The sequence below is a fragment of the Camelina sativa genome, chromosome 1 (assembly GCF_030686135.1).
Source record: "Camelina sativa cultivar CO46 ecotype springtype chromosome 1, ASM3068613v1".
Lineage (NCBI taxonomy): Eukaryota > Viridiplantae > Streptophyta > Magnoliopsida > Brassicales > Brassicaceae > Camelina > Camelina sativa.
Genome location: NC_141880.1, coordinates 3,798,411 through 3,810,461, shown reverse-complemented (window position 1 = coordinate 3,810,461; position 12,051 = coordinate 3,798,411). Strand labels below are relative to the sequence as shown.

The window sequence follows — 12,051 nt, the reverse complement described above, 5'->3', positions numbered from 1 at the left end:
TATAATATTTCTACTCTAAGAACACCCTAACAACTGATCTTACACTATTTTTATAATATTTCTACTCTAAGAACATCCTAAACTGATCTTCCTATAAACATGCCCTTAGATCTCTCCATACATCTCCCATCTACGAATCATAGTGAAACTCAAAATGCTAACAAGTTTTAGCATGAAGAGTGTGTAAAATTAAAATAGTTAGAAGAGTTAACAAAATAATTACAGATTCTTATTTAATCAGACGTTTATGTAGAAAAAAAATGTTTATAGGTATTCAATATCAAACGGAATCATAAACTTTACATTATAAAGGAGCTGCGTTAACTTGACCAATTTGGTTAATTCTAATATACAGATAACTAAATATTATACTAAACATTTAGTAAAAATGGCAGTAGAGAAAGAAAAAAAATAGAAAAATGTAAAAAAATATCTTTATATATTCAAAGGAAGAACATGCCTTTGAGTAATCTGACAAATTTGGACCATTGTTGTTTATTTTACCCACTTAATGGAGTAATGGAATATACACTTTTAAAAATTATTGAAACTTCTGGTGCCCTCACAGTCACATGTTCTCTCACTCTATTAATGGTATACATGAATTTTTGACCGATTAAAAATACATGTTTCCAAAAACGACAATTAACTAAGAAAGCTGCAAACTCTGTAAATTCTCGAATCTAAAATTAATCTTTAAGAAAAAATTAAAAAAAAATTGAAGGAGATGATTAGATCTTTACAGTTTAGACATAGATTCTCCATCTTAAAAAAAAAAAAAAAAATTTATAATCTCAAAACTGATTTAATTAAAAGCTATGTAAAAACAGAGAGAAGACGTAAGTGGAAAGATCAGTCTCAATATTGCACCATCACTTCATTCAGATTCCAGAATATAAACATCAAACGTCAAAGATCCCTACTAATCTCAAGAAAAACAAACGATACTCATACTCATAACCCTAAAACAAGGGCAAAAAGAGCTTCTTCATAGCAACAGAACCACAAAAAAAAACAGAGTAAGCAAAAAAAAAACGAAGAGGAGGAAGAGAGAGAGAGATCAACGCTGAAGATCCATCATCATTCGCGAGAACTCAGTGAAGCAAACGAACCCGTCACCGTCCTCGTCAACATCAGCTATCATACGCTTGCAATCATCTAACGTGCACCGCTCATCTCCAATGGTCGAAAAGACTCTAAGAAGCTCCTCAGCTGAGATCAAACCGTCACGATCCGCGTCAAAGAACTCAAACGTCTCCTTCAACTCAGCCGAGTCACGAGACGGATCCAAAGAGAGTACTACACGGCTCGCCAGCTCTTCTAAACGGATGGTACCGTCGTCTCCCTCCTCGCAACCCACCTCTTTAATCATAACGTTGATCTCATCCTCCGTCAATGGATCAGGACCGAGTCGGCTAAGCAACGACTCAAGATCGTGTCTGGAGATGGCTCCATCGTTGTCTCTGTCGATCAGCTTAAACGCTTGGAGGATCTCGACGTAGGAGTAAGGAGGAGGAGGAGAAGTGTCGCAAGAAACCTCAGGGAGAATGCTAGTAGGCGTAACGGAGCCGCCACCTCCTCCGTCACAGGATTTGTTAATAATACAGTCTTGGCCGGAAGAAAAGGAAACGGATCCGAAGGAAGAAGCGGGGGATTTGGAAACTGTGGAACGATCTTTGGATCTGATGAAGAAACGTTTTGGATTAAGTTTGGCGAGTTTCATATTGTGAAGAGAATGTGTTTTGTGTTTGTGTTTGTGATTTGATTTGATTTGATGGTGAGATGAAGAAGAGAAAAAGGTGAGAAAGTGAATAAATGGGGGCAGTGAAGTCTGTGTGTGTTACCCTATTGGCAATTTCCTGGAAGTTTCCTACTGAACTAACTTTATCGTGTTTTTTTTTTTAATCTTTTGTTAGTGTAACTGTACTTGGTTAGATTAACCGAATAGTACGTTTTTTTCGTTGTCTTTAGTTACGTGTTTCTAGGATCTTTTTTGGATAAAAATATCTTTGCCAAAATTTAATATTTTTATTTGAAAGTTTATACACACAAGTACACAAAACTGACTGACTGACACACATATGCTTTGAGTATTAGATTTTTTTTTTTTTAGGATGAATATTGAATATCATCAAATATCATAATCCTTAATCCTGACATTTCGCACTTATATAGTATTTCAAAACTTAGATAACGTAGTCATATAATTTTAAAAAGTTAATTCTTCTTGTTTCGTTATAGTTTCTAAAGTAATATTACCGTTTAAAGTAAAACTTTCCTATATATGTGTGTTTTAAATTTTGTTTTATTAAAAAGGTTGCTGAATTTTTTTTAATTAATGTTGTAAATAAATCCAGTAGCTGTAGCTATCTATATAAATTGGATAAAGTAATAACTTTTTTAAAAACTATCCACCTGTCCATTTTTTTCCTTTTGTGAAAAGGGTAGTCCAATTTTTCCGCCGATCAAATGCTTAGATTTGTTTCTTGGCTAAAAATAATTATTTGGCTAAAAATAATTATGTGAAAAGGGTAGTCCTATTCCTAAATTCCCATAACTATACTGTACTTACATATTTATTTCTGGACGTAATTAATTACACTTTAACCTATAGCCATAGGCTATATTCAAAACTTCAACATCTCCAGGCGAAAATAGACCAACGTTGTTAACTAGTACTAGTTATCATTACTACATGTGGTAGTCACGCGATTGTCTGGTTTATTAACGAACCGGTTTGATTCAGTTTTTAAAATTCGAAAATTTTTAAAGGTAAACCAGATTTAGTTAAGTGGGAGGGAAAAACTAATTTCGAACACCTGAGAAGACTGAGAGAGTTTTTTTCTAGGTCTTTCGTTGTTCGCCGGAGAAGCTTACCGGAGGATGGAGAGAATCCATGTCTCAGTCAGGGCGCGGCCGCTTTCGTCGGAAGACGCGAAGACTAGTCCTTGGAAGATCTCTTCCGACTCAATTTTCATGCCCAATCAATCTTCTCCCACTTTCGATTTCGGTACTCTTTTTTTCTCACTTCTCTTTCCAGTTTCTTCTTCTGCTTGCAATTTCAATTTTAATTTCAATTTCAATGCCCAATCTCTCTCTCTCTCTCTCTCTCTCTCTCTCTCTCTCTCTCTCTCTCTCTCTCTCTCTTTACAATTACAGATCGGATTTTTAGAGAAGATTGTAAAACCGTCGAAGTGTATGAGGCACGGACGAAGGCGATTGTTTCTGCCGCCGTTTGTGGATTTAACGGTAAATACTCAACGATTCTTCTCATGGGTTTAGCTGATTTTAGTTACCCACTTCGAATTGCTGCTTCAATTTTGATAATTTGGGGTTCTTTTGATTTCAATCTCCTTTTTTTTTGGTTTTTAAGGGTTTTTTCGTTTTTTTTTGGCCTAATGGTATCTGTTCGATTGAAGGAACCGTGTTTGCTTACGGGCAAACTAACAGTGGCAAGACACATACAATGCGAGGCTCCCCAATTGAACCTGGAGTCATCCCTCTTGCTGTACATGATTTGTTTGACACTATATATCAGGTGCATCCCTAATATATTCTTAGCCTTTGTGTAACTATCTTTGTAAAGTTGGTTTCTTTTTGATTTTGTGGATAGTTATTGATTTGAGGAACAACTGTTTCTTCTTTTGTTTGATCCCTCCTAGGATACAAGCAGGGAGTTTCTGTTGCGTATGTCGTACCTGGAGATATATAACGAAGATATAAACGATCTGTTGGCTCCTGAACATCGAAAACTACAGATTCATGAAAATTTGGAGGTACTTATGTGTCCTTTTTTAAAGTCCTTTCTAATAAACTCTCTAGCGATGCTGATGTGTTTTTCAATCTGAATGTTCTTAGAAAGGAATTTTTGTTGCTGGACTGCGAGAAGAGATTGTTGCTTCCCCTCAACAAGTCCTTGAAATGATGGAATTTGGAGAATGTACTTTATGTTTTCTTCACATTGTTTTTCTCTAGTTTGTTCGTTCCAAACATAGTTTCTGTGTGTTTCTTAACCCGTGATCATGCATTTGTATGCATTTCCTCAACTGTTTCCAATCATGGTTTTGCTAATATTGATCTTCATTTGTCTTTGGAATAAATTTTCAGCTCATCGGCATATTGGAGAGACAAATATGAATCTTTACAGTAGCAGATCGCATACTATTTTCCGCATGGTAACTATCTCTACACTCAACCTTAGCGCCCAGTTACATGTAAATTGATTTTTGACTTGCCAGCTTCTTCATTAAACAGATTATTGAAAGTAGACAGAAAATGCAAGATGAAGGTGCTGGCAATGCATGTGATGCAGTCCGTGTTTCTGTTCTGGTATTATTCTGTTGGAACCAGCGTTTTTTGATATGCAACAGTGTCTTTTTCTGTTTCATCTTTCTGATTTCTTTTCACTTGTAGAATTTGGTGGATCTAGCTGGTTCAGAACGGGCTGCAAAAACCGGTGCAGAGGGTGTTAGGCTGAAGGAAGGCTCACATATAAATAAAAGCTTGATGACACTTGGGACGGTTATTAAAAAATTGAGTGAAGGAGTAGAAAATCAAGGGTAAGTTTTTCTCGGGTCAGTTTGTTAGAGAACGAAGCATAGGGTATATACGCATCAAGTGTCTAATCTTTTTGGCATTTTCTTTGGTTGAGTCAGTGGTCATGTTCCGTACCGGGACAGCAAGCTTACAAGGATCTTGCAGCCTGCTTTAGGTGGAAATGCAAATACAGCTATTATATGCAACATAACACTTGCACCGGTATGTTTTAATCACCGGTTATATGACATTAAGATAAGCCAGGCAGATGAATACAAGAGCAAGTTTCATTTTTTTCTCTTTTGTTCAACAATATTAATCTTCGTTTCAATGTTAGATTCATGCAGATGAAACCAAGAGCAGTCTTCAATTTGCTAGCCGAGCACTGCGTGTCACTAACTGTGCCCATGTCAATGAGGTTGGATCCAAAATATTTTGAACTTATTCTCTCTTTCTTTAACATATTTCTGATTAAATCTATTAATTATCGTATCTATTCTTGTGTTTTCAATACAGATATTGACTGATGCTGCTCTACTAAAGCGCCAAAAGAAGGAGATAGAGGAGCTCAGGTCCAAACTAAAGGTTTCTAACTCGTTTTCAGTATTTTTTTTTTTTTTTTTTAATCTCTTATGCTTTATTTTGTGGGTTAAATATCAGCTTTTCTATCGCAGACTTCTCACTCTGACCGTTCAGAAGAAGAGATTCTTAACTTGCGCAATACCTTGTTGAAGGTATGTCATTTTGATTCTTGATTCATTAATTGTTCTTGATTTTTAGTACGGTTTTTTGATATATCCCATTTTCTGCAGTCTGAATTAGAGAGAGAACGGATAGCACTTGAGTTAGAAGAAGAGAAGAAGGCACAAGCTCAGAGGGAAAGAGTTTTGCAGGAGCAAGCAAAAAAAATTAAGAACTTGAGTTCAATGGTTCTCCTTTCGAATAGAGATGAGAAGCGTGAGCAGGATCACTTTAAGAAGGTTTCTCCTGTTTTTTTCCATCCATTTGTTTTTGGATACCTTGAGAGTTTATAACAGCATGGCTGGGCGCTTAACATTTGCTTTTATTGTGGAAAAAGATATGTGACTATTAACCTGATTCTTGACTAGTTAATTAGAATGATTTTCACATATTGTTGTTGAATGCTGTTGTTCCCAAAAACATTAGTATGATACTACTGAGTGAATCATTTAAGTATCTTTGTTGCATTTTCTTCCCATTTCATATATGATTTCTTCTTAGATTTGATATATTATTTGCTTGCAGGGAAAGAGGAGGGATACATGGTGTATTAGTAAGGTTTCACGAGACTCCCCATCAGAGGTGAATAATGTGGAAATGACTAACCAACACATGAGAAAATGTTGACTTTGGCAGCCATTAAAATACTTTGTTTCTTTCATAACAGGTCCAGTCTAATGTTTTGTCAAGGGGGTCCTCTCTTGAAACTGCAAGATCAGATCGTGAGACTGGTCCACTACTTCCATTTTCGGAACTGGTAAATGAACCTTTACAGAACATTAACGAGGAAGACGAAGATAGTATCAATGAAGCCCTTGAAGCTTCTGCACTTCCAGATCCATGTTCTTTAGTGAATGTCACAAGCAGAAAGAAGCCATCAATCAAGCAGAAAAGTCATGTAGTGGTCAGTGTTCCTCTTTTGAATGTATCTTGTGCTTTTCTAGTGGTAAAGCTGGCCTTTGTTAATGTTATATAGGTTGAAAACGAGTCAGATAGAATTCAAAGGGAATATGAGGATCTCTTCTTGCAATTCGAAACCGAGGTAATAATTTGTTCTTCTCAATATCAGTTAATTTATGGGTTTTATTTCTTATTTCTCCACACCTTCAATAGAGAATCATCAGCGGAATACAAATTGAGTTTCTTAAGGCGAAGTTGGGTGAAGAAGTTATATCTGGTGATAGAAAATGCAATCAATTAGAAGTCGTTGGCAACGTGCATGTGGATGAACATGTTGTAAACTTAAGAGATCCAGAATCTATTCTTCTCATTAAGCAACTCCAAGAGAAGGTGCATGTCTTCAATTCTTTACCTACAACTGAAATGGCTATCTAAGTAGCTTCTCTTTCTTCCATTTTGGCTTTTTCCTTAACCTTGATATGTTCTGTCCAAAAGATAAACATTCTGGAGTTGGAGAAATCTTCAAGCAACCAGAGTCTTGATGATCTTGTCACTGTAGCTACTAAGCAGAATATATGTGCCAGGGAAAAACTTGCTGAGGTATCTGTGGTTCTTTAACTGATTGTGCTTTGCTATTCTGTCCAGCCACCTGGAAAAATAAATGCCTTTGTGCGTCATAATATATTTGAATAATGAATATAAGAAATTCGGTGGAAAGGGTTCAGACCATATATAGTTATACTCTATGCTGTTTTCTTAAACTTCCCAAACCTGACATTATTTAGTCTAGACACAGCAGAAAATATTTTTGAATGTGAATGAAAACATCATTTTGATATTGTCTGTAACCTTACTTCTTACATATGGATCTTCTTCCGTCTTTTTCACTTTATACCTCTGCTGAACTAGTTAAAAGAGAATTTGTCATTCCAGTCAGCTTTCTAGACTTGTTTTTTATTTTAGTGTGCTAAATCTTTTTAAACAATGAAATTCTATAGATTGAAGAAGAGATTCATGCTGCTAGAGAAGAGACCCAGGCGGCTCGTGAACAACTTGTGTCCAAGGAGTCTGAAGTTTCTCATGTGCTTAATGTTGGTTTTCATTTCATATTCATCCCATTAATCTGATAAGTTTAGAACAGATTATTATTGTTGTCAATCAGTATGACATTGCCTAAATGTTTTTTTACTTGTCGTTGTGAAGGAGAATCTTAAATCTTTGGTCAATGTAGCAACAGAAGTTGAAGTCTTAGTGTCTGAATTTCAAAAATCTAAAGCGTCAGTGGAAACCGTATCTTCAGTTATGGATGAGGGTCTCCAAGATTTTGCTTTCTTCTCTTCTTTGATACATGTAAGTTCTCTGCGTTGTGTAGTATATTCACTGCATTTTGTTTTAGACAATCATTTTCTTTTATGACAAACGTTCCCACTGTAGGACTTCACATCGTTTATGCACCAAAGTTTTGAGCAACATGCTTCACAAATCAGCAGCTACCAGAACGTCCAATCTTGTCTGAAACAAAAAGTTCTTGATGTTGAGAATGAGAAGGTCTGACGCTTTTGTTCACCTTTCACCGTGCATTTGATGGTAATTTTGCGGTAAAATCTGAAGTCATGATATTCCTTTTCAGCTTCTTTTGCAAGAGCAGTGTTCTGGTCTGCAGAGCCAGATAGAAGAACTTAATCAGGAAGCTCAAAAGCATGAAACGTCCTTAATGGTATTTTGCTTATGTTCAAACAGATTTTATTAGAGTTTTTTTTTCGTTTCTTCCTCAAATTTTCTAGTGTTAAAAGTAACTTGATGTTTTAACCATTCGTCAGATGCTCTCGGAACACCATGAGTCGGAGAGGTCAGATCTCCTCTCTCACATAGAAGATCTTGAGAAGGATATAGCGAGTCTGTCATCATCTTCCTTGGCCAAAGAGAAGGAGAACATAAGAAAAGATCTTGAGAAGACGAAAACAAAGCTAAAAGACACTGAATCCAAGCTAAAGAATTCCATGCAAGATAAAACCAAGCTAGAGGTGCGTGGTGGAACCCAATACTTAACTGAAATAGTACTGGATATTTTTTCTAATGACCCATCTAAATTATAACAAATAATTCTGATGTCCTTTCAAAGGCCGAGAAAGCATCTGCTGAGAGAGAGTTAAAACGCTTGCATAGCCAGAAGGCCCTCCTCGAGAGAGACATCAGCAAACATGAGTCCTTTGCTAGTAAAAGACGCGACTCTCTTATTGCTGAGAGAAGTACTAACCAGTTGCAGGTATTATCCAATGATTTGTTTGCAGCATGATCTTCTTTATACCATTCTAATATTCGGTAACTTGTCCAACGTTGGATATGCAAAGTCGGAATATCAGAATTAATAAACTGTACGAAATCATTATGTCATTACAGAAAATCTCTTTCTATTGGCTGAATTTTGGACAAGCATTGCATGAGCATATATTTCTATCTTTTCGTATAATTTTCTCCGTGGAGAACCATATCAGTGTTCTTTTTGGTGGACATAACTTCTGTTTAAGTGAAATGCTCGTTCTCATCCTACTTCACATTTATCAGGAAGACTTTAGACAGCTTGAGGTCCTTGCTTTTGAAATGGAAACAACAATTGCTTCCCTGGAGGAGGAGCTGGTTGCTGAACGTGGAGAGAAAGAGGAGGCACTATGTCGAAATGACGGTTTAGATTCAGAAATTGCAGCTCTGACAGAGAAACTGGAGCACTCAAATACCCAATTAGAAGATCTGCAAAAAGATGTCACAGAGCTTGTACGTATTTTCATACATTTGATGGTTGATCCATATGTTATTGATATTGAATTTGAAGCAAATAATGTTTTCAAGACACAATACATTTGCTCAACCATATGTTATGTTTTGCTCCAGAAAACGAGACTTGAAGGTTCATCTTCTGATCGGCAACAACTAGAAACCAGTGTTAAACAGTTGCTTGAAGAAAAGGAAGAGCTAGCAATGGTATGATTCCTGAAGACATATTCTGAGACTTAGTTCTTGTTTGTGTGAGTCAGTAATTTTTCCTGTTGTTTAGCACCTGGCAAACTCGCTTTTGGAAATGGAGGAGGAGAAAGCAATATGGAGCTCGAAAGAAAAAGCTTTGACAGAGGCCATGGAGGAAAAGATCAGATTATATAATATACAAATTGAGTCACTATCAAAAGAAATGTCAGAGGTATGTTCCAAACAAGGAATCTATTATAGTGAGACTAACAACCAAAATTTTCTTGCAGCATCATTTTGGATGTCACCCTTTAGAACTATCAACTTATTTATTATTCGTAGGAGTAGCTTATCCTATCTGTTTGGATCTATAATTTAGAACGGTGAATTTGGAATTACCATGAGAAGTTCTGCGTAAATATCCTCACTCTTTGTAGGGACTAGGGACGACCAAAAATTAATTTGTTTCTAATCCTTTCTCTACATATACTATATGTTCATCATGCTCTGTTAAGTTCTATATCTCCTACTATCTTTAGGCAAAGAAGCAGCTGGAATCTTGTCGACTTGAATGTGTAACTCTTGCTGATAGACTTAGATGTTCTGAGGAGAATGCAAAGCTGGAAAAAGAATGCAGGTCTGTACTTTTGTTTCTCGTACTTTAGAAAGTTAAGATTTTATCTTCTTCACTCTCTGAAGAAAATTCTTGTTAAGCTTTCTGGCACTTGGTTGATCTGTATTTCTCTAGTTGATGCTATATCTCCTCTGACTTCAGTATTTTGTGTTCCCCTGTAGCATGGAGAAGTCTCTGGAGATTGATAGATTGAGTGATGAACTTCGATCAGTTGATGCTGTGAGTAAGCAAACTCAAGAGGTAAGAATTATTTCGCAAAAGGTTTTCTCTCTCAACGTCCGACTGACGCAGAGGTTGTATTACTTTTCTCAGTGAGAAAACTATACTTGTAACGTAATGTACTTGACTTCTGGTTATGGTATTTATACTTTTGGTATGCCGGTTAAAACCTAGAAGGCATTACTTGCTAATTTGTTATGTTAAAGATGCAAAGCTTTACACAGAAAATTTATATGTGCACCTGCAGGTTCTCAATTCTGATATCGACTCTCTAAAGTCCGAAGTGCAACGGGCTTGCGAAATGTCGGATACACTTCGGAGAGAGCTGAATTATGCCACAAGTGAGCGCCAGGGTTTGTTATCTCGCATAGAGGAGTTGAGTAAGGAATTTGCTTCATCAAATTGTTCGCAGGTTTGGTTTACAGCACACTGACTCTACTCAATTACAGATATATAAGTAACCATTCATTCTCACGAAAACCTTATTACTGCCTCCAGATTGAAAATGCAAAAAATCTAACTGAAGAACTGACTCCCAGAATCTCAAGCCAAGAAGCCAATCCGTTTAAGGTAATGCCAAGTGACATTTCTGAACTTTTTTTTTTTGTTCATTGATTGAGATTTATCTTTTCCTCCAAAAGAGGAACATTGTAGTTTAACAAGAGAATCCTTCTAGATTGAGAGCGTTAGTTCTAACTTTCCCGATATAACCATTTAGATATTTTAACCATACTTTTGCTGTATCTGATTGCAGGATGCAGCTGCAGAAAACAAGGAGAAGGCAAAGCTAAAAATGAGACTCAGAGGGACGCAAGCACGCTTAGATGCAATATGTCTAAGGCACAAACAGTCTGTGCAAGAAATAGAACTTATGAACAGGAAGTTCGAGGAAGCATCTACAAAGCTAAAGGAGAAGTTAGCATCAAAAGCACTCGAAGTGGTCGACCTCAAGAAGCAACTTTCTGCTTCTTCAAGAACAAAGCGGTGAAGTTAAAAACAGCTTAATTCTTAAGTAGTTGATTCACGGCTAGTAAATGTATTTTAAAGCTGTAAACTTCTTAAGTGATTCTTGGCATAATCACAGAGAAGTGATGTGATTATGCAAGAGTCCAATACATATATAAATTATAATGGATAGATTAACAAAGTACATGGAGGTTGTGCCGGAGTAATTAAGAGGAGATATTAAGGGCATTTTGGTCCACCGGTCTGAGTCTTCCAGTTGTTGTAGCAAGGACATACTTGCTTGTTACCATAAGTACCTGGAGGTACACACAAGCACTTGGTACAACATTTGTTGCAGAAGAACAAACATGGCTTCTTGTATTGTGTATTCGAGCATCTATCTCCACACCTAGGCCCACACTCTGATATTTGGCGAGATAGAGGATTTAGTTTCTCATTCAGTACAAAGATTCATTGAAAACTAGACTAGTCATTGGTTTACCTTGGGGTTGAAGACTGCCTTCAGTAGTACCGTACTGTCAAAATCAACAAAAAGATTAATCAAAGGATGTTAAAAAGTTGTTGTAGATGATCATGAAACTCACTTGAGCAGTGTGCAATCGAAGAAACTCACTTGAGAGCTATTGTGATGCGATGGTTGCGACTGTGGTGGTTGTGGTTGTGGAGCAGGAGATTCCAAGCGTATAGGCTGTGTACACTCACGACGTATGGAATAAAGTAGATGAATGCGAAGAATAAAAAAAGTGTTCAAATACAGTAATACTTACATGCATATGGGCAGACAGAAGAAGATGTAACACAACAATGGAGAAAACAATGGTGCTAAGTTTTGTTGCCATTTTTTTCTGAAAACAAAAATGATTGTAATGAACTCAGGATGTTTTTTTTTTGCAACTAAGTATATTATGAACAAAGGATAGGGGTCCTGTATATATATATATTCCAATTTTTTAATGAAAACATATTTCTCCTGTCACTGATTTTTGGCAAACTAGAAGATTCATTAATAAATGTCCACAAGACGTACAATTTTCTCTTTGACAATTGCACGGTCTAAATTTTACACCAATCAATAAACATTTTTAAATTAATTA

At 36.4% G+C, this 12,051-nt stretch overlaps 2 protein-coding genes and 1 pseudogene across 5 annotated transcripts; 1 reads left to right on the top strand and 2 right to left on the bottom strand.

Moving 5' to 3' along the window:
• Positions 1 to 854: 854 nt before the first annotated feature.
• Positions 855 to 1,885, bottom strand: LOC104760102 (putative calcium-binding protein CML36 pseudogene; annotated as a pseudogene). The gene has a single exon (XR_015557838.1). The product of XR_015557838.1 is annotated as a putative calcium-binding protein CML36 pseudogene (transcript).
• Positions 1,886 to 2,703: 818 nt separating this feature from the next.
• LOC104704101 (kinesin-like protein KIN-7O) lies at positions 2,704 to 11,195 on the top strand. 2 transcript variants are annotated; one of them, XM_087483075.1, is made up of 32 exons: positions 2,704 to 3,010; positions 3,160 to 3,249; positions 3,420 to 3,538; positions 3,663 to 3,776; positions 3,859 to 3,940; positions 4,108 to 4,175; positions 4,255 to 4,329; positions 4,414 to 4,559; positions 4,656 to 4,758; positions 4,874 to 4,954; positions 5,053 to 5,121; positions 5,211 to 5,270; positions 5,349 to 5,516; positions 5,803 to 5,859; positions 5,945 to 6,181; positions 6,254 to 6,319; positions 6,391 to 6,567; positions 6,673 to 6,777; positions 7,176 to 7,268; positions 7,381 to 7,527; positions 7,612 to 7,725; positions 7,808 to 7,894; positions 7,998 to 8,201; positions 8,300 to 8,443; positions 8,743 to 8,949; positions 9,067 to 9,156; positions 9,230 to 9,370; positions 9,678 to 9,775; positions 9,934 to 10,012; positions 10,239 to 10,403; positions 10,490 to 10,561; positions 10,746 to 11,195. In XM_087483075.1, the coding sequence occupies exons 1-32, from the start codon at positions 2,884 to 2,886 to the stop codon at positions 10,977 to 10,979; spliced, it is 3,819 nt and encodes a 1,272-aa protein (XP_087339201.1). In that variant the 5' UTR covers positions 2,704 to 2,883; the 3' UTR covers positions 10,980 to 11,195. The 2 variants fall into 2 exon arrangements, 1 of the variants encoding a protein (XP_087339201.1); XR_015579333.1 differs by having other exon boundaries at positions 2,721 to 3,010; positions 8,747 to 8,949.
• Positions 11,029 to 11,930, bottom strand: LOC104759982 (gibberellin-regulated protein 13). 2 transcript variants are annotated; one of them, XM_010482918.3, is made up of 4 exons: positions 11,725 to 11,930; positions 11,571 to 11,645; positions 11,439 to 11,472; positions 11,029 to 11,358 (listed from the first exon to the last, which is right to left on the bottom strand). In XM_010482918.3, the coding sequence occupies exons 1-4, from the start codon at positions 11,794 to 11,796 to the stop codon at positions 11,177 to 11,179; spliced, it is 363 nt and encodes a 120-aa protein (XP_010481220.1). In that variant the 5' UTR covers positions 11,797 to 11,930; the 3' UTR covers positions 11,029 to 11,176. The 2 variants fall into 2 exon arrangements, with proteins under 2 accessions (XP_010481220.1, XP_087339264.1); XM_087483138.1 differs by having other exon boundaries at positions 11,542 to 11,645; positions 11,725 to 11,881.
• Between the last annotated feature and the right edge of the window lie 121 nt (positions 11,931 to 12,051).